This window comes from Dipodomys ordii, unplaced genomic scaffold (assembly GCF_000151885.1).
Source record: "Dipodomys ordii isolate 6190 unplaced genomic scaffold, Dord_2.0 Scaffold52, whole genome shotgun sequence".
In the NCBI taxonomy this organism is placed as follows: domain Eukaryota; kingdom Metazoa; phylum Chordata; class Mammalia; order Rodentia; family Heteromyidae; genus Dipodomys; species Dipodomys ordii.
Window position 1 is genome coordinate 6197535 of NW_012267268.1, and position 25438 is coordinate 6222972.

General features: G+C 47.3%; 1 protein-coding gene across 1 annotated transcript in view; it reads left to right on the forward strand.

Annotated features, from left to right (window-relative positions):
- Positions 1 to 25438, forward strand: part of Gli2 (GLI family zinc finger 2) — a 174049-nt gene that overhangs the window by 99213 nt on the left and 49398 nt on the right. Inside the window, exon 2 of the mRNA XM_013020687.1 lies at positions 20430 to 20535. Within this exon, the coding sequence (XP_012876141.1) occupies positions 20430 to 20535 (106 nt within the window). The remainder of the gene's footprint in view (positions 1 to 20429; positions 20536 to 25438) is intronic.

The following is a 25438-nucleotide window of genomic DNA, read 5'->3' on the forward strand; positions in this document are numbered from 1 at the left end:
AATTACCCAGGAACCAGCATAGACCCATTGGAGAAGGATGACAGCCAAAGGCCATTTCTACAAGGGAGATTATCCAGGCTACTTCATTTTTCTGGTGCAATAACAAAATACTGGATGTTTGGGGGGCAATTTATAAATTAAAAGGTATTATATTTTATTTTATTTGGTTCACATTCTGGAGAATGGAAGTCTAAGATCAGTTGTTTACGTCTGTTCTGATGTTAATGAGGGCCTGTGCAGCTCCCGTGGCATGGCAGACTGAAGGAAGACAAGGGGGTGTATAGAGAAAGAGAGGCAGGACAAAGGGACTTGCTGCTTAGTAACAACCACTCCCAAGCAACCCGTTTTCACAAATTACTTTAACCTTTCCAGGAGAGCTGGGATCTTATGGCCCAAATACCTCCCAGACCCTTTTAACTCTCAATACCATTCATTGGCAATTCAGTTTCAACATGAGTTTTGGACTGCCTTCAAATACAGAAGCATGCTTTTTCTTATTGTTTGTGATCAAATTGTTACAGTATTACACATACATATACCCTGGAGTTTGACCTTAGGGTCATTGGCTTGCTAGGCTGGTTGCTCTACCATTTGAGCCATGCCTCCAAGCTTGGTTATTTTGGAGATGAAGGCTAGTGAACTTTCCTGCCTGAGCTATACTCCAGCTACGATACTCCAGTTTCCAGCTCTTAAGTAGCTAGGATTATAGTCATAAACCACCTGTACTCAGCTACAATATCCATTTAAAATCTGATTCTAAACTTTATCTGACCACATCCCCTTTATTGAACTTTTCAGATTACCTACAATTGTTTGATATTAAAAGTTCTGCTGTGGTTATAATCCTGCTTTTCACCCCTTTGAATATTTTTTAGCAATGGAATAGATTAAGAAAGTGGGATTACTGGCCAAAGGTCTTTTGTTGCTCATTTGTTTCTTTGTGTAGTGCTGGAGATGGATCCCACACCTCACAGGTGGCAAACCCTCTACCCAGCCCTAAGGGTATGATACTTGAGATACACCACCAAGTGATTTCCAGCAGGGTGCTTCACCACATTCTTTCCATCACAGATATGCTCATTCACAAAGCAGTGATAGAAATTGGTATTATTTAATTTTCAGGAGATCTAGATATCCTTCCCCCTTGGATAAAGAAAAGAGAGTCTGCTTAAAGGAGCATTTAGGAGTTATGGAGGGCCTAATTAGGCTCCATAATGGAGCCAGCTCTTAATAGCCAGTTCCAAACCTCTTCCAAATTCTCTGCTTGATTGCTTTTTTGGTAGCTAGAAACCAGCCGCAATGAGCACATTTACACCATGGGCATGAGCAGCTGCTACAAGCCAAAGCTTACCTCTTACACCTTCCTACGAGAGTTAGTTATAATGTTTATACCCTACAGCCATTTAAACAACCAGCTCTGGAGGCTTGCTAGAATACCATCTAGTAAGAAAAGACCAGAGTCCAGTTAGACAAGTAGAGGTGGCTGCTACTAGTACTGGACCCTGTTCTTGAAGGCTGGACTCTGTAGCACTCCTGTCCTAATGAAAGAGAAAGCCTTCCTTTCAGACTTGAGTATTCCAGGAAGATTTGGAGGAAAATGGGATCCTGAGCCCCATTCCTCAGAGTGCAAAATGACAGGGAAATGGGAAGTGACGGCTAGAAGCTTGGGGTTACCGGCAGGCATTCCTTCCTTGTTAGAACTGATGGCTGGAGTTAAAACTCCAGTGGGCGCTGTAAAACTGGGCCTTGATATTAGCCAGAGCCAGCTTGGAATATGCAGTGCCCTCCCCCACGGTCCCTCCCCAGCGATGGGCTGCTGTGAGAGGATGCTGTATACCTCCTAATCCTGGCATCTGGTTCCTATTGCAGTCATCAGGGGTTGGAGTTCACCCTCAGCCATCTATAGCGGGCACGCATTTCAAAGGAAATGGTTAATTGCTCCCGGAGCTGGACTTTTTTTCATCTTCCAAGGAGAAATGAGTTCTGTTGCCTTGATGGATGGGGGAGGACAGGTGGAGCTTGTATTTTAGAAGTTGTAGATATTGTTCATTTTGATACTGTATGTGTAGGAAGTAGTTCTGGCTGAGGGGAAGAGAAGTATTACTTAAGACATGAGTGGTGGTGGAGTAATCATTGCAGGAAGTTCTCCACAGAAGAATCTGGGAGCAGAAAACCCAGAGGAATAAATGTAGGTTAAAAAACAGACCCTTAATGGTAGGTACCAGTGACCTTTCCCTTTTGAGTCCTTTAACAAGCCTGGGGTTTGGTAATGGGAATGGCCCCACTCAGCTCTCTTCCCAGGATCCTCTGCCATAGGACCCTGGGCTCTGCTACAACTTGAGGAGATAGACTTAGTGTGGACACCAGAGGAAAACCAGACAGGCAAGAGTCAGGCTTCATGCTTTTCAGTCCTTTGTTTCATGTCACATGTCTTCATTTCAGAACTAAGTGCCATACAGGATATAACTGAGTATCTGACAGTCCTTGAGCTATGTGAAGCCATGCACATCAAGCACTGATAGTTGGGCAGGGCTGACCAAGGGGCTGTGGGCCTTCCATATCCCCTAGACTCTCTCTGCTTCTGGCCTGCTGCAGCTTTGCCTCTTTTCCCACTTACCCTACAGCTTCTCCTCCCTGCTCCTGGATCCAGGAGAACCGGTAGATGTTCCAGATGGGAAAGCATGACAGGAGATTACAGGGGGCCAGAGATCTCAGGCTTACTGAGCCAGGGCCTGGAGGGTGGTGGGGTTGCAAAGGGCATGTGATTGGTATGAGGGCAGTATAGGGTGATAGATGTGGAGCTTGATGCAGGGTTTGGAGGGAGTTGTCTTCTTGGCACCTCAGTCCCAGGTATGTGTTATCCATGAGGATAGTAAGGTCATCAGGCATAGATCAGTAAGCCAGAAGGGAAAGGGGAAGCTCTGTCTTGAGTTCTGGAATATTCTAGGGCCTTCCAGAAAGTAAGCATTTGGTGGGGGTATAGCAAGCATTGATGTTACATGCAGGAAGCAATTGTTGAATCCATTCTTGCAGGTAAAAGCTATTCCTTCATTGGATCACTCATTCCTTGAGCACATACCTGCTGTGTGGTGGCTCAGGACCATTCTACCATCCAGACACTCACTCCAAATGTGAATTCTTTAGTGGGAAGGACAGGATCTTGGTGCCAAGAGCCTATTGGTCCTTGTTCTCTGTAAATTACAAACTTGGGATCTATGGTTTTGGCCCCCCTTACAATCTTGGGTGCAGGACAGGGTTATGTAGGAACCTATACTCAATGGAATCCACTGAGAATTCTTATTTGTGCCAAACCTGGGGCTTGAACTCAGGGTCTAGGTGCTGTTCCTGAGCTTTCTAGCTCAGGCTTAGTGCTTTACCACTTGAGCCACAGCACTACCTGTGCCTTTTTGGTGTTTAATCAGAGATAAGAGTCTCATGGACTTTCTGGCCCAGGCTGGCTTTGAACTTCATTCTCAGATTTCAGCCTCCTGAGTAGCTAGGATTACAGGTGTGAGCCATCAGCACCCAGCTCCTCTGGGAACTTTTGTAACTACTGGTGTCTTGGAGCACCTAGAGGTTCTGTCACTGGGTTGGGGCTAGCTGGGTCTTGGTAGTTGTTAGTTGCCCTGGTTCTAATGAGCTTTCAGAGCCTTTGATCCACTAAAGTTGAAGAACAGAGGAGGCAAGGTAAGGTAATGACCACCCCTTACTGCAGGGATTGTGGAAGGAGGTTGTCACCTGGGCAGGGAGGTGGGAAGGACAGAGAGCCCTGAGCCGCAGGCTTCCCTCAGCCATTAAAGTTTATCGTTGCCAGGGCAGTGATTGAAAAAGGCTTTTTGCAGGACTGAAATGTGAGCAATGAAACTTGCCAGCGGATACCGACACAGGGTACTTATCTCATAAAAATATCCTTCGTGTCAAAAGGTTTCAGTAAATGTGCCTGCAAGTATTAGCAGTCATTTCTACCAGCCCCAGGCTCCCCAGGGGCCTGCAGTTGAGGGGTTGTAAAAGGGTTCTCTTAGTTCCTGCAGAGGAGGGAGGGAGGAAAGGAGATGGAAGGGGAAGCCAAAACCCAGCCGGCTGCTAGTAGAGAATGTGCTGGATTCTCAATGCTACACCCCAACTTCAAAGTAGGAGACAGTCAGTGCTTTGTACAACCTTTATGTGACAACTTGCAGGATGAGAAGACTACACACACCTACCTGAGAGGCAGGTGTGTCCACAACCAGCAAGGGCCCTGTGTTATCTTTGTGTGATTTAACAATGCTGCTAAGGAAGAAAGTTACACAGGGAAGGTTAGGATACTCAGAGAGGTTGTGATCATGGCTGCTAAGAACCAGGATTAGAAAGCCTTTCTTTGAGACCATAGGTAGTATGGGATGCATTCTCTCTGTTCAGGAGTTAGAAAGCTGTATTCAACTGAAAGTTGGGCCTGAGTCTGAATAGGACCTTGGAGCTCCTCCTGCAGGAGAGGAGGAGGATATGGGCCTGGGGGTCCCTCCTGCACAGTGTTTTCCCTCTCCCTGCCTACATTAGCATGTAAGATTCACTCAGATCATCAGTACTCTGCTGGGTGCAGGCCATGGGTCAGGCTTCCTGCATTGGACACCACACTGGCAGAGTAAGTGCTCAGAATTTGGTTTAGCTAGGTAGGCTCAGAGGTAATACATCAATCTCAGAAGACCACATGAGCCAGGAGAGCCACAGACAGCTCTGGGCAGAAGCCTGTACCCAGGCTTTACACAGCAGCTGGTTCAACTGTGTCATCATCAAGATACCCACCATCACCCAGAGTGTCCCAGATCACAGCCTCCCACTCAAACTGCCTCTCCAGTTCTTACCTCCTTTCTACCTCTAGTCCTTTGATTTGGCACCCGTGTTCCACAGCATCTCAAACCCAGCCCATTGCTGGGTTGTGTATGTGTGTGTGTGTGTGTGTGGGGTGATGGTGGTAGTGTTGAACTCAGAGTCTGGGGTCTGTCTCTGAGCTTTTTCACTCAAGACTAGCTCTCAACCACTTTGAGACACAGCATCACTTCTGGTTTTCTGGTGGTTAATTGGAGAAAAGAGTTTAACAGACTTTCCTGCCCAGGCTGGCTTCAAACCATGATCCTCAGATCTCAGCCTCCTGGGTAGCTAGGATTACAGGCGTGAGACACTGGCACCCAACTCTCTTTCTCTCTCTCTTAATGACATTTTAATGCGATTTGAACTCAGGGCCACCAGTCCTCACCTTTTCCACTCAAGGCAGGTGCTCTACATTTGAACCACATATCCAGTTCTAGTTTTTGCTGGTTTATTGGAGATAAGAATTTTTTAGGCTTTTCTGCTTGGGCTGGCTTTGAATTGTGATCCTCAGATCTCAGCCGAAGTAGCTAGATTCCAGGCAAAAGCCAGTACTGGCCTTCTTTAATTTCTTCCCTTAATTCCATGCAGTTCATTTACTTTCTTGTCTTCAAGGCAGCTATTCCTTGCTGGGCCCCCCTGTCAAAGTTGGGGACAGTACTAGCTATCTGTACCCCAAACCAGCAGCCTGACTCAGGATGCTTGATTCACCTATGTGTAGACCTGCTCAGTACAAAGTCCTGCTGGGGCCTGCATCCTCCATGGGTGGTGGGTGTAGTCTCTTTTCTCCCCAGCTCCGCCTTCCTGGTCCTGGCCCAGGCCCTCTGTCCATCATCCCCAGGGCACCAGGGTAGAGTCAGCACCATAGACTCTCTCCAGGCCTCCAACACCATCCCCATACCTCACCTTACACACTGCCCCACCCTGTTGCCTCCTATTAGCTCCTTGAAATCTCTCCATCCCCAGCGGTCAGAGTTATACAGTCTGAGTCGTGGCCTCCCCTGCTCTGCTGCCTTGCTGTCCATTCTGTGACCAGCCCCGAGTTGTTAGGTTCCAGATGACTCTGGCTGCTTCTCACAATGCTGCTTCTCAGAGCGGCCTCTGCACATGCCTACCCAGCCTGGCAGTCACCTGTGGCCTAGGTGTCTCCTGGCTGGTCTGGGAGATGGAGACTTAGGCCAGAATGGTTTCCTCTACATGTACAGAGCACTGGCTGAGCGGGGTCCTATGGTTGGTCTCTAAGTGCAGAGGGGCCTCCTAGATCCAAAGATGGGAGTGGGTCAGGGGAGAAAAGCCTCCACTGAGAGCACAATGACCCTGGGGACCCTGGGTGACAGTAGCCTCCCCTCCCAGGACTGACTTATTCATAACCTTGGAGAGCACTGTCCTCTTCCTGGCTTTTCTATAAGCAAGAGTGTGCAGGTCAGCAGTTGGAGAATCACAGACAAGGCTTCAAATCTCTCCTTGACAATTACTGTGTGATCGTGGGCAAGATTAAAACTCCTCAAGCCTCATTTGCCATCTGTAAAATGGGAGTAGTAAGAGTATTGCCCCCACCTCACCCCAGGCCCATCCCTGCCAGAGTCAGTAAGCAGGGAAAATCCACATGACTGCATGTGCCTACCCGTGTGCCGACAGAAAGACACGAAGCAGTGCTTGCCACTGTATGCCATTCACTGAGTGTGTTCCACTGGCATACTGGGCATGGACAAACATGACTGTGACGAGACAGTGTGGCAGCTGTCAGCTTCATGAGATGTTTGTCTATCCTCTTTTGTGTAAACAGCGTGTAATGGTATCGTGTTCACATGAGGCCAAGTAACCTCCCCCATGATACCTGGGTGGCAGTAAAATGGCCAGTGACGGGACACTCATGCAGAAGGTTGCCCATCACCTCCGATGATGGTGCTGAGTGGTGATGGTGTCCAAACAGGGGTACTTGAGGCTGTCTAGAGCATATATCAACAATGTAGGTTTTAGCCTCACTTGTTTATGGACATTTGGGTGGCACAGGAGAGCAAGGGTGTACCTTCCCTCTGGCTGGTGGCTGTCAGACAAGTTCCCAAGCCCCTGTGTCAGAGCCCTCAGATCAGAGCATTTGGTCTGCTCTATGGTTACTCCCCATGGTCCCTTCTAAATGCCCAGAAAGGGAAAAGAAGCCAGGGCTTCTGGGTGGGGCTCAGAGGTGAGAGGGGCCTGTCATTCATCTAGAAAGGGGAGAGAGTACCTAGATCTCTTCCTAGGAAGGCAGGCTGTACGTGATCTGGCACTGCCTGGGACCACATAGGCCACAAAGGGCATCTGTTCTGAAGCTGTGGTTTAGGGAAGCCAAACCATAGCTAGCTGGACCTCTGGTTGCTATCACTTCAGCCTGGAGGCAGATTCAGGGTGGGTGGTTTGGTTTGTGAGTCTTTACCCAGAAAAGGAGGACTCAGCCAAGCAGGACCACTGTCAGGCCATGACTGTGGGCAGACTGTCTGAGGGCCAAATGCATTGCATCAGTGCCATGTTATCTTCCTCCTCGTCCTGGAAGGTGCTTCCCTGATCGCTCAGGTGACTTAGGAGCCTGTTTACCTATCTGGTCCAAAGAGCTTGTCCCTTCAGAGGGTACCATTGAAGGAAAGCTTATTTGATGTTTGAGGGACTTGGAGAAAGGAGACAGGTTCATAGCCTGGGAGCCGAGGCTCAGAGGCTTACAAATACAAACATCCAGTTATGGATCTTGCTGTAGACTCCATACACCACCTCACCCATAAATCCATCTTACATATGAGGGTCCTGCCTCTTTCTCGGCCATCAGCTGCTCCACAGTGCTAAGTATAAAAGATATTTCAAAGGCCATTGTATGTATGTGTTTCCTAAGCACCGCCTGACTGGTGGGAGTTCCTGCTTGTGTGTAGAGAACCTTTGAGGGCTTCTGAGCCCAAGTCTAGCTAACCTCACACACTAGCCACCAGTCCTGGTGGTTTGTTGTTGTTGTTGTTTTGTGCTGATCCCAGAGCTTGAACTCAGAGTCTAGGTGCTGTCCCTAAGCTATTTTGCTCAAGGCTCGCTCTCTACTATTTGAGCCACAGCTCCACTTCTGGCTTTTTTGATGCTTAATTGCAGATAAGAGCCTCGTGGACTTTTCTGCCCAGGCTGGCTTCAAACAGCGATCCTTAGAACTCATCTTCCTGAGGAGCTAGGATCACAGGTATGAGCACCAGTGCCCAGCCAGTCCTGTTTATATCTGGTCTCTTCAGTTCCCCTATGCTGATTTCTCCTTCTCACTGTCCTGTTCCAAGCTTCACCTCCCTGGGACATCTGGTCCACCCTGCAGGGAAACCTTGTTTGGCCCATTCCACAAGCAGTTTGGGAGGTCTCTTCATGGCCAGCAAGTCTGAGATAAGGGTGATAGTAGGGTTCACTGCCACTCCATTCCTGGGCTGGGTTTGTTCAGGGCTTCTCATCCTAATTTAATTTATGCAAATGAGGAAGGAATGGTGGCAGGAGTCACAGACATCCATCACCCCATTTCCCAGTACCAGTCATTCATCAGTAGGGCCTTAAAGATAATACACTTTTTGTTTAAGGCAATTACTTAATCTTGACAAACTCCTGTGTTAAGCAGAGCTATTAGCAGGGCCTATCATTAATCAGAGCAAAACCAGGTGGGTACTCTATCTGCACTGCAATCGCTCTTGGGGACCCAGGGTGGGCCCTTTGCCATCCTTAGCACCCTAATTACACAAGCAGCATGCTAACAATGAGCATTCCAAGCAGCATGCTAACAATGAGCATCCCAAGCAGCATGTTAACAATGAGCATTCCAAGCAGCATGCTAACAATGAGCATCCCAAGCAGCATGCTAACAATGAGCATCCCATGCAGGTTGTGGGGGCTCTCAGCCACGGGCAGGAGAGGGGCCCATTTTTAACACCAGTCAGAATGTTCTCCGAGCCAGGCAGAATGATCCATAGGGGTTATTAGCAGATACTAGGAACACAGCTGGGGAAAACAGATAACTTCCCTTCCGAGGGCCTCTCCTGGACTTGCCTCTGACTTTACGGGATAGCTAAGCATTGTATAGGAGCTCTGTGTGGAGCACCCTGGGGTGTTACACTTGGTTTTGGGAAGGCCAAAGTAGAAATATCCCATCTAAGACTGTGTTTCCTGGACATTGTCAACTCTCTGACAGCTCCACACAGGATCCTGGGGTCGCAAAATTTTCTTCCTCATCCATCACACACCTGTGGCCCTTATCACAACAATGTCCAGCTGAAGCCACCTCAAGGGAGCTAGACCCCTGAAGAGTTGGGTGAATGGTGCAAAGACTGGGCCGCGTATTCTAGCTTCATGGTCATAGAGCCCCTACTTGTGAGAAATGTGTCTAGAATCTCTGTGTGAAGCCTGCTTATGATGATGTTTAGCCATATGGCCCATCAGAGCAAGTTGCTGAGCATTACTGTGCCTCAGTTTCCTCTTCTGTTAATTGGGAACGATAATAATGACACGTTCTCCTTCAAGCGTCATAAGGGTGAAAAGAGGAGGGGCTAGGAGATCCTGGTAGAGGAGTGGTCTTCATGTGTGCTGTCAGAGACGTGTGCTCAGTGTCCCAGGAGGGGGTAGCTGACCACGTGCTTCAGTAGTAAGATTCTCACCTTGATCATAAGTTAATTCACACTGATGCTCGGCTATTATTGGCAACTCATACCCGTCTGTTCTTGAGCAGCAGCAGGATTTGCTTGCTCATTTAGTCACTCATCCGTTCATTCATTGGGCACACATTCCTCACCTCCATGCCAGGCACTGCTTCTCTTGGCTTTGAGGACATGTTACCAAGGAGTGTTCTCTGCCTGGTGTGTGAGAGAGGAGACAGAAGAAAGAACTAAAAAGCTGCATTGAGGAGGGAACATGTGACTTGGATATGCTGAGTGATCCTGGGGCTCTTCTTGTATTTCTGAAAAAGCACCCCTGCTTTCTCCCACCCTAAAACATACCACATGGGGGAGTTTCCCCCAAGATTTTAAGTTTGTTTATTTGAAAGGAAGTAGACTCCGTCTGCTTTTAATTCACACATTTAGCTCATCAAAATACTGTTTTGCAAGAGGTTTTTGATGTCCAGGAAGCCTTTGGAGTCATGCTGCATACCCCTGCCTCCCCCCAATCTTATTCTAGGATGCAAGATTCTGGGTGCAGCTCTGGCTGGTGGGTTGGACCATAACTCTGTATTTTCTGCATCTTAGTTTCTTTTCCAGAATGATAGGGGAAGTAGGCCTTCCCCAGGGATCTGTGGACTGGCCTCCAGGCTTGCTGGTGGATGCCCATTGACCCTGCTCAAGGGAGTCACTGTTTCTGTTAGCAGTGATGGGAGCTGGTGAGCTGGAACATGGGAGGTGTTACAGAATGGCATGTGCTAGAAGCTTTGCTCAGTTAATGGGGCCGATAATGAAGTGGATGTTGGGGGTGATACCATGGAGCGGCTGATGTTTCTTTGCAACCCTGCTGCCCTCTCTCATAACCCTCTTCATGGCTTTGCTTTCTGGGGGCCCTCTTATTCATCAGGAGGTCTCAGGAGTCCATACACCCACTGCCTTACTGTGATCACCCCAAGCTTAGCGGGAAGGCCGTGGACAGTGATCCAGGGCAGGAGGGAGGGAGGCTCTGCTGGCCAGCTCTAGACTCTGATGCTGTCAAAGGTGGGCAAGGGTTGGATAAAGGGCTACAGCTGTACTAGCTCATCCTCCCATGAGCCTGGAAGACCTTGTGAGTTAAATGAAGGGAAAATAGGAAGGAGGAGAAGAAATACTAACCAATTGTTAATCAGTTAATTAAATGATCAAGTAGAAGTTAGTAAACCAAGATTCAGAGGTGAAGAAGGCCTGAGATTTGGGGAGAATTCTTACCATTGTATTTTAAGTGTGGATAGGATTTTGATTCAGCTGGACTAGAGCTCCTTGAACAGCACAAAGCCAAGGGTAGTGACTGGTTAGATCTCAGCTATTCAGTGTGCAAACTATGTGCTGAACATGACTGTTGAACACTTGAAGCGTGCTTTAAGGGACCTTTTCCTCTACAACATTATTCACCTGCCCATCAAACAGGTTTGATTGTACCTAATAGTTTCTTTTTGCTTTAAGATCCTCTGCCCCGATATCATACTTGCCTACTAGGATAGGTGGGTAGCCCGTGCCATTTGCTATGATGGCAGTGATCTCCCAGGATTCCTATGGAGCCCTCCTGTCTCCCACCCCTACTGGAAAGAAGCCCAGCAGAGCAATCAGTGGAGATGGTCACGCTGGTACTCTCAGGGCCTTCCTGTGTACCTGACACCTCTCAGTCTCCTTCTGAAGTGAGTCCAGTTGCTACCCTCCCTTTGCAGATAAGGAAACTGAGGCCCAGAAGGATTCACTGAAGCAGCAACAAAGCCACAGTGCCTGTAGCACCAACTTCAGTTCTACCTATCATCACCCAGTACCTGGCCAGTCTCCAATCTGCTTCTGTGTGTGGACGGTTCCTAAAGGGACAGATTCCACACCTGCCGAGGCTCTTCAGTGAGGGTCACATAGCTCTTAGCCAGCCTCTCCTAAGACATTTGCTGGAGCACACTTGAATGTGCACGCTCTCTCTCGGAATGTGCTCTCTCTCTCTCTCTCTCTCTCTCTCTCTCTCTCTCTGTTGTTGCTGTTATTGTTATATTGGTCTTGGGGCTTGAACTCTGGGCCTGTGTGCTGTCTCTGAGATTTTGTGCTCCAGGCAAGCACTCTACCACTCAAACCACAGCTCTACTTCTGACTTTTTTGGTAGTTAGTTGAAGATAAGAGTCTTACTGGCTTTACTGTCCAGGCTGGCTTCAAACCATGATCCTCAGATCTCAGCCTCCTGAATAGCTAGGATTACAGGTGTGTGCCACCAGTGCCTGGCTGAGTATGTACTTTTCTATGCCTCTGCCCTCCCAGCCTTGATCCCTGGAACAGCCCAGGCCCAGGACACTGCTCACTCAGTGTCCTGGCATGTGCTGGCTCTGGCAGGCTGGAGCTCTCTATTTCAGCAGGTAGTTTGTTAATAATGCCTACACCAGCGTGGGCATGTGCGTAGTCCTGCCAGACTGTGCACAGGGAGCAGATTCTACTGCCCAGCAGCTGGGGCCTCCAGCCACAAGCTGTGGTGTTGGAATTTCCTTATTTTCATCCTCCCCCACTCTCCCTACCCCCTAAGTGAGACAGAAGCACCTTTTAATTGCATGCTGTGAGTGGCCATTCAGGATATTATTATTCTTATTAAATACTTCCTGTGGGGATGTGGCTGGGCACCAGGAGTAGCCTCTAGAAGTTGATTATTGAGACTAAATGCCATATGCATGCAAGTCTGAAAGATGAGCTTGTCCAGCCCTGGGAAATGAGACTTCCCTGGACTCTGACCCCTTTCAGAGCCCTCTTGGCTCTGAAGGTATGAACCAATGACCTGTTGTCATTGGAGAACACTCATTCATCTGAGTCATGGACCAAGATTGTGCAAGCCAGAGGTAGGGGCCTCCTGTGACCTCCCAGCCTTGGAAAATAGCTCCATCTTTGTAGCATGAAAAGCATGGATGCTTGATACCTTTGAAGTGCCCAGGCCCAGAGTTCAAGCCTCCTGACCGACAAAAAAAAAAAAAAAAAGCCCATCCTGCAAACTCCAGTTATTTCTACTGCCTTCCCTGTGTAACACAGCAAGTTGGGGACAGAAAGTTCGCATGAAGTAAAAACTGATGGTGAGTGCACTTTGAATTACTGTTTAGTGCATCTTAGCATCTTTTACATGGAAGACTGAGGGAATTTTTTTTTTTTACCATAGCTCTAGAGTTTTCATGAACATCATCACAGAAGTTTATAGCCTCTGAGATCAGGGGATCAGCCTCTAGATCTGGGAATCTAGTCACCTCTTATTGAGTTCCTAGTGTATGGACAGGACAAATGCTCTTCAGAGCAGCCAGACTGATGACCTTCCTGTCTTACATGAAGAAATCAAAGCTTGGAGCCCTGGTTACTTGCTAGCAGTTGACACATCCGAGGTTTGATCTTAGGCCTGTCTGGATTCACTGCTTACACCCTTCCTGTTTCTACCCCCAAGTTCTTTTGACAAGGCAGGAGAGGAAGCTAGTTTGCCATAGAACTGTCATTTGGCTGAACTGCCACTCAAGGACTTGTGAGAAATATCATGGCTAGCTTATAGTCCACTTTTGCTGTTTTTCCTACTCTTCACACTAGTACCTTTTTTGTCATAACTCAGTTGTGTCATCCTTCCCGTGGGATGAAAACCACCCAGAAAGCCACCTTCATGTGAGTGAGAAGCCCTTCCTATGTCTTTGCCAAAGGCTGTCTGTTTTGAAGAAAAACAGTGAAACAACTGCACTGAATTCTACTTGAGACACAAGGAAATCTAACTCAAAAGAGTGTGACAAATTATAAATACTAAGTCCACCCAGAGCCTTCCAGAGTGGGAAGAAAGTGGAGTCAAGAATCCATTCCTCCCCTGCTTTCACTATATTTGATGTCAGTATAACTTGAGGAGGAGATGGGGAAAAACCAGTTGTTTAAAGATACAGGTGGACCTGTTGCAACAATGAGAAGTACAAGTTGTCATGTCCAAAACGAGCTTTACAATGTCGGTGGGGGGGGGGAAGGGGGGGAAGGAGAAGGATTGGGATTGGGGGGGAGGGGGGAGGCTGGGAAGGGATGTGAAGGGTAAACAAAAGGAGGAGGCTGCAATGCTTGGTAAGGAATGTACGCATTATCCTGCCCATGTAATTGTAACCCCTCTGTACAGTATCTTCACAAATAAAATAAAATAATAAAAAAAAGAAAAATAAAAAAGGGTATACACAATGATGCATATCTTCCACAAAAAATATGCTTACTGCCCTACAATATTCTGTATTTTCACCATTACTCCTCCTATCCCACTCTAAAATCTCTGGTAACAATATTGATGCTTTCAATGTCATTAAAATTGTGCTAATGTAATAAAAAAAAAAAAAGAATCCACTCCTTGCCAGGCACCAGTGGCTCAACACCTGAAATCTTAACTACTAAGGAGGCTGAGATTTGAGGCTCACAGTTTGAAGCCATGCTGGGCAAGAAAGTCCATGAGACTCTTATCTCCAATTAATAAGCAAAAAGCAACATTGTGGCTCAAGTGGTAGGGCACTATCCTTGAGCTCAAAAGCTCAGGGGCAGTGCCTAAGTCCTGAATTCAAGCCCCAGGTCTGGCACACGCACACACACACATACAAATATTTCCATGGTCCATTTACCATTTCCCCCAAGTCTTAGCATGTCTACCAACCAGAGTGTTCACAGCAGAGCATGCTGTGTACTTGGTAGATGAATGGCAACAAGTGTCCTCCACAAGGTGTGGGCTCCTGGCCTGGATCCTGAGAAGGCATGCATGGACACGGAGATCACTTGAAAATAGCAGGTGGATAGGGCATGGGGACCTGGATCAGGAGCTGCTCCCTCTCTGTGGGTTCACCACTGTCTCTGGGATTCAGACCCAGAGTATCTGGAGTACATCCACTTGGAGCTGTGGGTGGTAGCTCTGATCATCACTAGTAGCTACAATCATGGCTCAGTATTCAGAAACAAAGGCTTATATTTTTCATCATGGATGCAGCCACCTCCTCCCCTTCCTTCATGGTGACCTTAGGATGGGAAGCCAGTGACCCTGGCCTGGTCTCCTTTCTGGACCTTCTAGGCTATACTATATGTTTTTACCTCATCATAACAGACTGGAATGGTACAAAGGCCTGGCCTCTTTCTGGAACCACCTACTCCTACTTAGGGACAGTCCCTAGGTCAGTTCCTGAAACCTGCTTCTCTTGCCCTACATCAGTCACATGTTCCAAGCTAATTTTGTTCTGGATAAAGGAGGAACTGGAAGAACTGGAGCCTGCTATCTCTGGAGGAGCAGACAGCCTGGAGATCTGGGTGTCTCTATCCTATCCAGGCTCCCCTGGGTGGTTGTATTTACTTCACCAGCTCCCCCTCCAGCCTCTGGGCCCCTCTCTCTGAGCTGAGCCTCTGTGTTGTAGCAACACATGACTTCATCCAAGGAGAATTCCCCTGGCGGCTGCCGCAGCTGCCCAGTCATGTTCTTATGACCCAGTTCTCTCCGTTCTTTGTCTGAAGTCTCTGCCGACCCCCACCCCATCGTATCCTGAGTCATTCATTGGACTGGTTATTAATGAGGCTTTAACTCAAGTTGAAGCCTCATTCCAGTGTTGGGATCTCGCCGGCCTCTTTCAATATCTTGCTCCCACACTGCAAGACCATTTCCCCAGCACACTGCCATACCATGTCCCTGCACTGGGCACCACCAGCCAGAGAACATTTGGCATTTGAGTTATCACAGAAAAATCCTGGGGTCTTAGTGACAGATGCCTGTCACTCCTTCCTCGGCATCTCAGCGTCTTTCCATATGGGATCAAAAACAAATGTGCATTTTTTTTCTTGGTATGTGGGGGATCCACTGAAAATTCTCAACTTACAGTTTTCCCCCAGAAACTTAAAAAGAAAGCTGTTTCTTTGAAATGGCATATGGTGTGTGTGTGCATGGGTGCGTGCCTGCATTGCATGCGTGTGTGTGTGTGTGTGTGTGTGTGTGTGTGTGTGTTTCCCCTTCTGCCGGAAGGACATGATTGAGTTTGAGGCCTCTTTTTTTTAAGTCCACAATGAAAACAACATGTGGAAGGCTGATTGAATATTTCAGTTGCTGGAGGCCCCTCTGTTCTGTCTGATGTCTTCATGTTTCTCTGCTGCTCTGATTTCTCTCAGTGTTGGAAAATAGAATTTCTCCCTCCTCAGCCTGGCCAAGGATTCTGAGCCAAGTAGTTGCTTCTGGAAGCTTTTATCAGGGGCAGAAGGGGATAACCCATGCTGGGGCCAGGTATTGCCAGACTGCAGATGAGCCAGGGTCAGTCTTTGTTTCTCAGATTACCTCCTGTGAAAAGCTGTCTCTAAGGACTGGTGTTGGAGACTGTGTATGAGTGTGCAAGTGTGTGCTCAAGTGTGTGTGTGTGAGGATGTGTATGTATGTATTTACCTGTATAAGTCTGTGTGTGCACACATGATGGTGTAAGCTGTGTATGGGTATATATGTGAATGGGAGCCTGTGAGTGTATATGAATGTATGCACATGAGGGCTTAAGAGTCTGAGTGTACTAAAGGGTGTGTGTATGAGTCCGAGTGTGTATGTGACTGTGTGAGTTGGCATATGAGGGTGAGTGTTATGTATGTACCTGTCTGAATGTGTACGTGAGCCTGTGGTATAAGGCTATGTTCCCATGAGGATGCATATTTGCGTAAGGATGTGTGGGGATAAAAGTGCATGTGTGTAAATGTGTGTGAGCTTGTGTGCATGTGAGAATGTGTCTGTGTTTTGTGAGTGCATGTGTACAGGGAATGTGGAGTCAAGTACATGTGCATGGATTCAAGTCTATGTGCATGCATATGGAAGTGAATGTAGGTGTGTGTGCATAAGGGTGTATGTGCACATGAATGTACGTGAGTAGGAGTATGTGCATGCATGTGGGAGTGCATCATAAGTCTGCATGGACTTGAGGATGTGTGAGTGTATAATAGGGTATGAGTGGGGGCAGGGGGAGGATGGGAAGGGATGGGAAGGGGAAACAAAGGAGGAGGCTACAATGCTTGATAAAAATGTACTCATTATATTGCTCATGTAATTGTAACCGCTCTGTACAGTATTTTCACAATAAAAAAAAATAGGGTATGAGTTTGGGTTAGTGTGCACGTGAGGGTATGTTTGGAGTGTGCGTGGTGTATATACATGTGTGTGTCAGTATTGCAATGAGGGTGTGTATTTGTGTGTGGGTGTGACTTGAGTATATGAGTGTAAATGCATGTGTGTGAGCTTGTGTGCATGTGATGGTGAGTGTATTGGTGTGTATGCACATGAAGGTGTGTGGGAAGCTGAATGCACATACGCAGGTAAGTCTGTGAAAGTGTGCACATGAGTGTGCAGAGTGTGGAAATATAAATGTGAGTGTGTGAATGAGGTATATGAATATGTACATTGAGGGTATATGAATGTGAGTGTGTGTGAGCTTAAGTGTATGCGTTGTGAGTATGCTTATGTGAGGGTGTGGGACTGAATGCACTGTATGGGTGTGAGGATGTGTGAGCGCACAGGTGTACAATATGCACACAAGTATGTGTTGGGTGTGTGATTGTGTTAAGAAGGATGTGTAAGTGTGAGTGAGTATACACATAGAGTGTGTGTGAGGTTTGTGAGTCTGTGTTTGTGTGAGTGTGTTGGGTGCTGGGTTCAAATGACTGGAGACGGGGAGTGTAGCAGACCCATGAGTCAGTGAGATATCCATATGAGGGCATAGACATGAGCCAGAAGCTGCCTCAGAACCCTCCAAATCCTCCTCAGAGATCCCCAGTAAGCTTCATGGTGTCACTGGCCAAAGCCAGTGCTCTCTCATCCCTTTCATACGGAAGGGACCTAATCACACAGAGTCCCAGAACACATGAGTGGCACAGCCAGTCTGGGACTTCTGGTTGACATGTGCCCTGTCCCACAACACAACACTAGACCCTCCTTGTGTGCCATTTCAAGAAGTTTCCTCACATCTTTCCCTAGAAGCTCCAGGCAGGCCCCTTTCCCAGTGCACACAACCATCAGCATACACATACATACAACACCCACCATCTTTGGCTTCTACAGGATCAAGTGTAGGGAGAGTAGAGACTTGGCAGTGCTAAGGACAGCCTACAGGAAGACCACGTAAAGTTTCCTGGGACTGGAGAGAGAACTGTGTGTGGAGCACCAAGAACAGGGACGGCTGCTGTGTATGCATTGAGCTACAGTACACAGTAGGGCAGGTTAGGGCAGGAGGACTTTGAGATTCCAGTGACACCCCAGAGCTTCTGCTGTGGGCTGGGTGGAAGGAATAGCCCACAAGCATCTGTTTGTTGAACTTGATTGTCTTTCTGGCTTTGCCATTTTTCAGCCCTGTGATTTGAGGCATAACCTTGGATTCCTCTTTCACCTGCATTTTGGCACCTGGGAAGTAGACACAGATGCATCTGTGTTGGCTGCTCAGAGAAACAATCACAGATGCTGTACATGACTATGAGCCATTTCTGTTTTGTTCTCAATATTGTCGTTAGGTCTTCCTGGACAAATTCTCTTGTTTTGTTTGTTTTGTTGTGTTGTGCTAATATGGGGGTTTGCACTCAGGGGACTGTCCCTTAGCTTTGTCCGCAAGGCTAACACCACTTGTGCCATAGCTCCACTTCTGGCTTTTTGGTGGCTAATTGGCAAAGAGTTTCACAAACATTCCAAACTGGGTTGGCTTCAGACCCCAATCCTAAAATCTCAGTCTTGTCTGTGTAGTTAGGATTACAGCTTGTTTTGTTTTTTAAAGGCACTTTCCTGATCTAGAGATGTGGCTCAGAGGTACAGTACTTGCCTAGCATGTGTACAGCTCTGGTTTTGCTCAGAACTGGAAAAAGGGCATTTCCTATAACCATTGAAAGATGAGAGCTGGTTTTTCTGCTCCTTGCCTGGAATGGGGGATCCTCCTTGGTTATGCAAGTGCAGTCCATTCCCTGGGATTGTCTCCTTGGGAGCAACTTGTATTCCCTGCCCTACAGCAAGTGAATTCATAGTCTGATGGTGGACTTGGAGCTCCATGAGTTACTATGAATTGTGATTGCCAGAATAGCCCCTATGCAGATTCCTGTCTCTGCAGACTAGGCTACCAAAAATTGTCCAAAGGCAGGCAACTGGCAAGCCTCTCTGACTCCCAAAGGCTACCAGCCTCTGGTGCACTTGGTCATAGGTCACAGCTTTGTGCGTGGCCACACACCCAGGATCACCTGTTCAGGACTGAGGCCTCAGGGGAAAATGGGTATTCAGAGGTGGCAGCTCCAGAATTGAGAACTGGCCTCCAAGATTGGGCTACACATCTACTGTCATGTTCTCTTTGAGTCTAGCAGGTTGATTTTTATCAAAAAGATATGTGCTTTCTTTTTTCTCAGTCTTCCATGGAATGTGCCAGAATTATGGAATTATGAAAATAGACCTGGCTGTTAAATTTTAAAGTTAAATTTCCAAGAGAAAAGGTTTCTCCCATGAAGAATTTTTAGTTTTCTACTCAGGTATCTGATGACAAATGGACAAGATATTGGAATAATATTCAGCCTTGAAAAGGAAGGAAATTGTGACTCAGATGAGCCTTGAGGACATTCAGTGGAGTGAAATCAACCAGACACAATAGTACAAATCCCATATTATTCCTCTGATAGGAGATATCCAGTAGAGTCAAATTCACAGTCAGGCAGCAGAATGGCAGTTGTCTGGAGCAAGGGAAGGGGTGGGGACAAAGTTGCAGGTGGTATGAATGGATTATGGTTGGCTGCTGCCCTGTGTGAATGTATGTGATCTTGCTCCCCTTAAGAGGGACTGGAAATGGGCAATATTGTGTTATGAATACAAAATAATATGAAAAGAGAATTTCTAGTAGTACTTACTTAACTCCTAGTACTTAATTCCTAGTGCTTACTTAACCCCTAGGATGGTGCTGCAATCTGTTTGCACAGAATGGGAGCCTTAATTTTACACCTCTGTTACAATGTGCCTAGTCATCAACCTACCTGTGAATTATTCAGAAATCCAGACTCAATACCTATTGAATTATTCAGAAATCCAGACACAACCCTGCCTCCTCTGGTCAGTGGCCTTCAGACTGAGGGAGAGGTGGCTGAGAAATCTCCACTTCTTAGCCCTTTCCCCAGTCTAACTACTTTTTAAAGAGCTCTGTTTTCCTAAAGCCTGTAATTACGTTTGCCTCCAGGGTACCCAAGCATTTTTTTTCCCAATAAGCAAAGAGCATCCTACAATTATATGATGATTTGTTGAGTGCAGGCCAAGTACAGACAGAGGCTGACTCAGCTCTGGGAACTGACACGCACGTGTTGGCGTTTTCAGTCCTGGAGGCGTTGCCAGTGGGCCTGGGCTGATAATTAATATTAAGAGTGGAGAATTAACTGGTCCACATAGCTGTTCACTTTACACTGCCTACGAGACAGGGGAAGCAGCCTGGTGGGCTGTGGCTGCCCCATGGGAGCAGGCCCTGTCTTCACAGATGGTCCTAGGTAAATATCTCCAGCCGGTGTGCCTGGCAGCATCTGAGGCTGTCACCTGGTGCTGCCAAAGCCACACACACAGCCACCGGGCCAGGGAGCGTAGACACTGGCAGAGTGGGAGCCTGTGGGTGCTGTCATCTCTGATTTGCGGTGGAGGCCAGTTCCATGGGCTTGCCTGTAATCTCCCCGAGTTCAAAGAGCGCAGAGCTGCTTGTCTTTGTCAAGAACGCAGTTGGGGATCTTTTATGTGGAAGATGTAGGATTCTCTGGCTGACTTTGATTATTTATTCATCCTCCTTCGTGGGTGTGTGATAGCACCAGGCACCACCGAGCCCTTGTCCTGGCTACTCTTGCTCAGGAATTCATTGAGCTTAAAGCCCTTTGAAAATTGCTTTTTGAGGGAGGGGAAAAGTTTTTGAAGTCCTTTTTCTCTCTCCCCCTCCTCAGTGCCGCAGCACCTCTTGCCACCGTTCCACGCGCCCCTGCCGATTGAGATGCGACACCAGGAGGGAAGGTACCATTACGAGCCTCACTCTGTCCACAGTGTGCATGGGTAAGTTCTGCCCTCTGCCTCGCCACTCCTGGCCTGCAGCCCCCCTCCCCCACCCCCTAGGGAGGCCCACTTCTATCTTGGCTCTTCTTTTTGGAGTTCTTGATCTATGTTGTTTTGTGGGGGCTTGCACCTTTGCCATCTGTGAGTGTGAGTGTGGAAACACATCACACGTGCACCCTCACCACACTCAAGCTCTTTCTTTGAAGGGCACTTGGCTCACCCATAGCCATGTCCACAGCTCTAGGGGCGTCTTTGTGCATCTATCTATATGTGATTGAAGGATCTTCCCCCATCTATGAGGCAAGAGCCCCTCCAGGCCCTTAAGCTCCTGTCAGGGATGTGTTCACAGGCACACCCTGCTCAGCATGATAATTCCGAGTCCCCTTGTTAACTGTCTCAAGTGTCCATACATTGTACAAACTCCCTACTCTAAGTGGCTTTAGGCCTCTTCCTTCTCCAGGGAGAAGGGCTGTGTTCACCAGCACTGACTCAGTAGGCCCAGCTCTGCCCACTCCATTCCCACTTGCAGCCTCCATGTCCCTCACTGATGTCATTTCTCTAGGTCTTTATGACTTGAAGTTTAGCCCCTTGCTACCCAATCCCCCCTCATTCCAGAAGAGAGGACTCAGCCTCCTCTTCACACCCAACTTCTCAGTTACTCCCCACCACTCCCTGGAAGAGAGTTTCTACCAGGATCCAAATGGCCCCCAGGCTTCTGTCACACTCCTCCAGCCACCTCACCTGTCTACACCATGTTGCCATCTGTCACCTGTCTCTACATCTTGCTCCTGCTGCCTGCCCAGCCTTCTAACGTGTCCCCTCTATCTAACCACCTAGGCTCAGCTCAGGAGTCACTTCCTCCTAGGGGCACTTGGATCTCCCACACTGTCACCCCAGAATGAGCTGTTTTCACAGCTTCTCCCAGCAGGCTCTGTGCTCTCCTTGGGATCCTGTGTCTATAGCAACATATACTAATAGGTGCACAATCAGAGCTTGCTGAGCAGAGAGCCCTTGCCAGGCAGCCCTGCAGGAGACCAGTCCTCTGCTGCTTTATCTCCTGCTGGAATAAGATCAATAGCATTTGCTGAGCGCTCAGAGCAACGTGCCCGGAAGTCCTCCAGCCAAGCCGGAGCTGACACCTGTTTCAGGAAACTTAGTGCCTGCCCAAGATAGCCAACCTGAAGCTTTTATTCAAACCCCAAAACAAAACCATTGCTTTTTAATGTTTTTTTTTACTTTGTAGTAAGTTCAGACATGCAAAAGCAATTGCAAAAATCATAAAAGATTCTGTATTCTCTCCTCAGCTCTTTGAATGCTAGCTAACACTGTATATAATCCAACACTGAAATGAGGCTGTGAACCAAGTATGGTTAGCTATGGGGTAATGTCTTCATTTCTTCAGTTCAGGATCCCGATCCCCAGCATCTGATGTGGAATGGGCATCTGATTGTGGAATGTCCATAGTCATCTTTGGCAGGGATAGCTCCTCAATCTCCTTTGTACTTCATGATCTTGACACATTAGGAGAGTACTGGCCAGTTACTGTACAATGCACCTCTCTGTTCGGTTTGTCTAAGGTTGCTTCATAATTTCATTCAGATTACTCATGGAGGGGTATTGTACCATAGAAGCGATGTTGTGTGTTTTCTTGTGAGTTGTATCTATCAGGATACAACACAGCTCATCATGGGAAAAGTTGATTCGTTTCTGGAGGTGATGTCTGCTGGGATTCTCTACTTAAACTGTTCCTTTGTAACTGATAAATATCTGGCAGGGAGACACTTAGAGAATATGTAAAAGTCTTGCTTCTTGTCTCATTTTTACCCACTAACTTAAACATCCATTCATGATTCTTTATAGAGACTACAGTTGTGTTTTCCAGTCACAAATTTCTATTTCCATTATTCACTCCATATGCATTGATTGGAATTTTATTTTAAGGAGGAAGTGTCCCTTCTCATGTGGTGTATCTATTTGATTTGTGGATATTCATGTTATTCTGTCTTATGCTTTATTTTGGTCACTGTTTATTGTGTTGTCCCAGATTTGCCCACTGGGTATCCTTTCAAGTAATCTTCTGAATCTTTATGACATGTTGGAACCTTTCCATTGTATTTCCATGCGTATGCCAGGTCCTTACTTGACTGGAATGTATGCAGCATCTGTGGGCTCCTCTGTGAGTGATGGGGTCATTTTCATTTCTTTTTTGCTTCATTTTCTCTGCTTGCCTGTGAGGCATCGCCAACTGCAGGTTGCTGAGACCTGAGCAATCTCTGGAAAGGTGCATGGCTTTGGATCTAATTGGATCAACTGAAAACATAGCAAGGGTTGACACTGATTAAGATGCATTGTACTCATAAACTGCTTGGTTAAATGGCAACTCCTTTATACAAGCACTTAAAGATAATAGAATATTTTTTAAAGTAGCATCTGAGACTCCTAAGATCATTATGGGAATTTGGTCCCATCTTGGGAGAGGGTTGATGCTCTCACTTTGGGCTCCTCAGAAATATTTGGCTGCCTGGGTGGCATAGATCCTGGGCATGGCAAGCCTTCCATGAAGTATTCCCATCTCTGGGACACATGGTGGGAGACATGCTGCAAGTTTTATGTTTGCTGAAGGAGTCCCCACACGTGTGTCCGTCTGAGAGTGCATGTCCCAGCTAACTTCTCTGTACTCCTAGGGTTGCTGTTAAGAGATCCTCAAATTGAGGACTTCCATTTCTCAAAGAACTTTGCCCTGTGGATGGGTCCTGTTGATGTGATCCTTAGCATTTCATCATCTCTGCCATCCTAAGAGGCAGTCATTTTGTGTCTTCTCCATTGTGACAATGAAGAAACTGAGGCAGCACAAGTAAGTTAAGTAACTAGCTCTGAGGACCACCCACTTAGAGAATGAGGGAGTTAGAAATCCCATCATGATCCTGAACCCACTCCCTTAGCTGCACATTGGCCTTTCTCTTGGGAGTCCTGTGTGAATCCTAAGTCCCAAGTGAGTCTAGCTTATCCTTTCCTAGCAGCATATGATGTTGGACACTATCCCTGGTTTGTTTGTGTCCCTAAGCTTTGTTTGTGTCCCTAACATCAGCTTCTGTGGGGAACCTGTTGGAGACACAGATGGCCAGGCTGCATTGGCCCAGGTCAGCATAGAAGGAATTCTTGGGATGGAGCCTGTGATCTGCATACTGTACCATCATAGGATGTTGTCACAGGCCAGGGATTGAGATCTTCTGGCTATAGATAGACTGAACACTGAGTAAGGTGGCCTCAGCCACAACCTTCCCTGGGTTGGGAAGGAACTTTAGTCTGGATCTTCCTAGCTTTGGCCTTCCCTGGGCCTGATTCCTTCCTGGCCAGGGGCTGGAGAAGGTGGATGATGGCAAGCAGCAAGCCAGGACTGGTGAGGCAGCCAGTGGCTCATGGAAACTTGTCACTCATTGACCTTCATGGCTCTTTAACATGATGGGTTACCTGAAAGACTGCATATTAGGTTACTGTGACTACTGTAACAAATTAATGCCAGCTAAATGGTTTAAAATAATCTAAATGGATTCTCATCGAGATCTGGAGGCCAGAAATTGAAATTAAATCTTACAGGGCTAAAAGGAAGGAATTGACAGTACCAGTTTCTTCTTCTTCTTTTTTTTTTTTGGTCGGTCGTGGGGCTTGAACTCTGGGCCTGGGCACTGTCCCTCAGGTCTTCAGCTCAAGGCGAGCACTTTACCACTTGAGCTACAGCGCCACTTCTGGTTTTCTGGTGGTTTATTGGAGATAGGAGTCTCACGGTCTCTCCTGCCCGGGCTGGCTTTGAACCGCGATCCTCAGATCTCAGCCTCCTGAGTAGCTAGGATTACAGGCATGAGCCACCAGCGCCCGGCTAGGACCAGTTTCTTCTAAAGGCCCCAGAAGATAACCCATTCCTCTAGCTTTCTCATATTTGGATACCTCCTTCATTCCTTGGCTTGCAACCCTAACCTGACCTCACATCAACTTTCTCTTGTTCCCTGCTCTTACATCATATCTGCCTCTTCTGACTTAGTTCTCTCTTCGCTTTTCTCATCGAGACAGCTGTGGTTGCTTTTAGAACCCACCCAGATAATCCAGAATCATCATTATATCTCACAATCCTAATGTAATCACATCTACAGAATTCCCTTTGCCACTGATAGTGACATTCACAAATCCCAGGAGTTAAGATGCAGATCTGCTTAGGGGCCATTACTCAACTCTCTTGGGTTCACTAAGCCCCAGAGCTGAGTCTAGCTCTTACCCCACAGGCTACAGTGAAGTGCTGGATAATTTGCTCATGTCTGCCTGCAGTGGGCCAGGTCTGCCCCAGAGTCTGGTACCATATCCATTCATCTGATGGTTCCATCAGGTGGGGTGATAAGCTTGGCCTTGTAAATGCTGAAGCTATCTATAGCTCAGAAAGAAGTAATGATGTCTACATGTCACCCCTATAAAGATGGGTATGCTTATGTCTGAGGAAGCTGAGGAGACCAGATTCTGGGACTCAAATCCTATCCCCAGCTGAAGAGGGCTTAGCTATCATGTACCACTGACAGGCAGAAGTAAGGAGTTCTAGAGCTTGTATACCCATAGTAACTCCACATTATTCTCAGGACAATGGGTTTCCACCCAGTTTACAGAAGGAAGACTTCAGGACAGGCCATGAACTTTGGGAGGCTCACCTTTGTCCTTTCTACCCTCTTCACTAACCCAGGTGGGCACCCAAGAAAAATGGCCTGAGAAAAATGCCCCAGTGGCTCTGGCTTCTATAATTAATGTGATCCGATCCTGGTGGAATACCCCGATCCATCAAGTCTTAGTGGTAGCCTGCTTCTCTTTGCCAGTACCAAATGTACCTAATTACACAAATGTGGTATCATCTCTTGTCATCAGT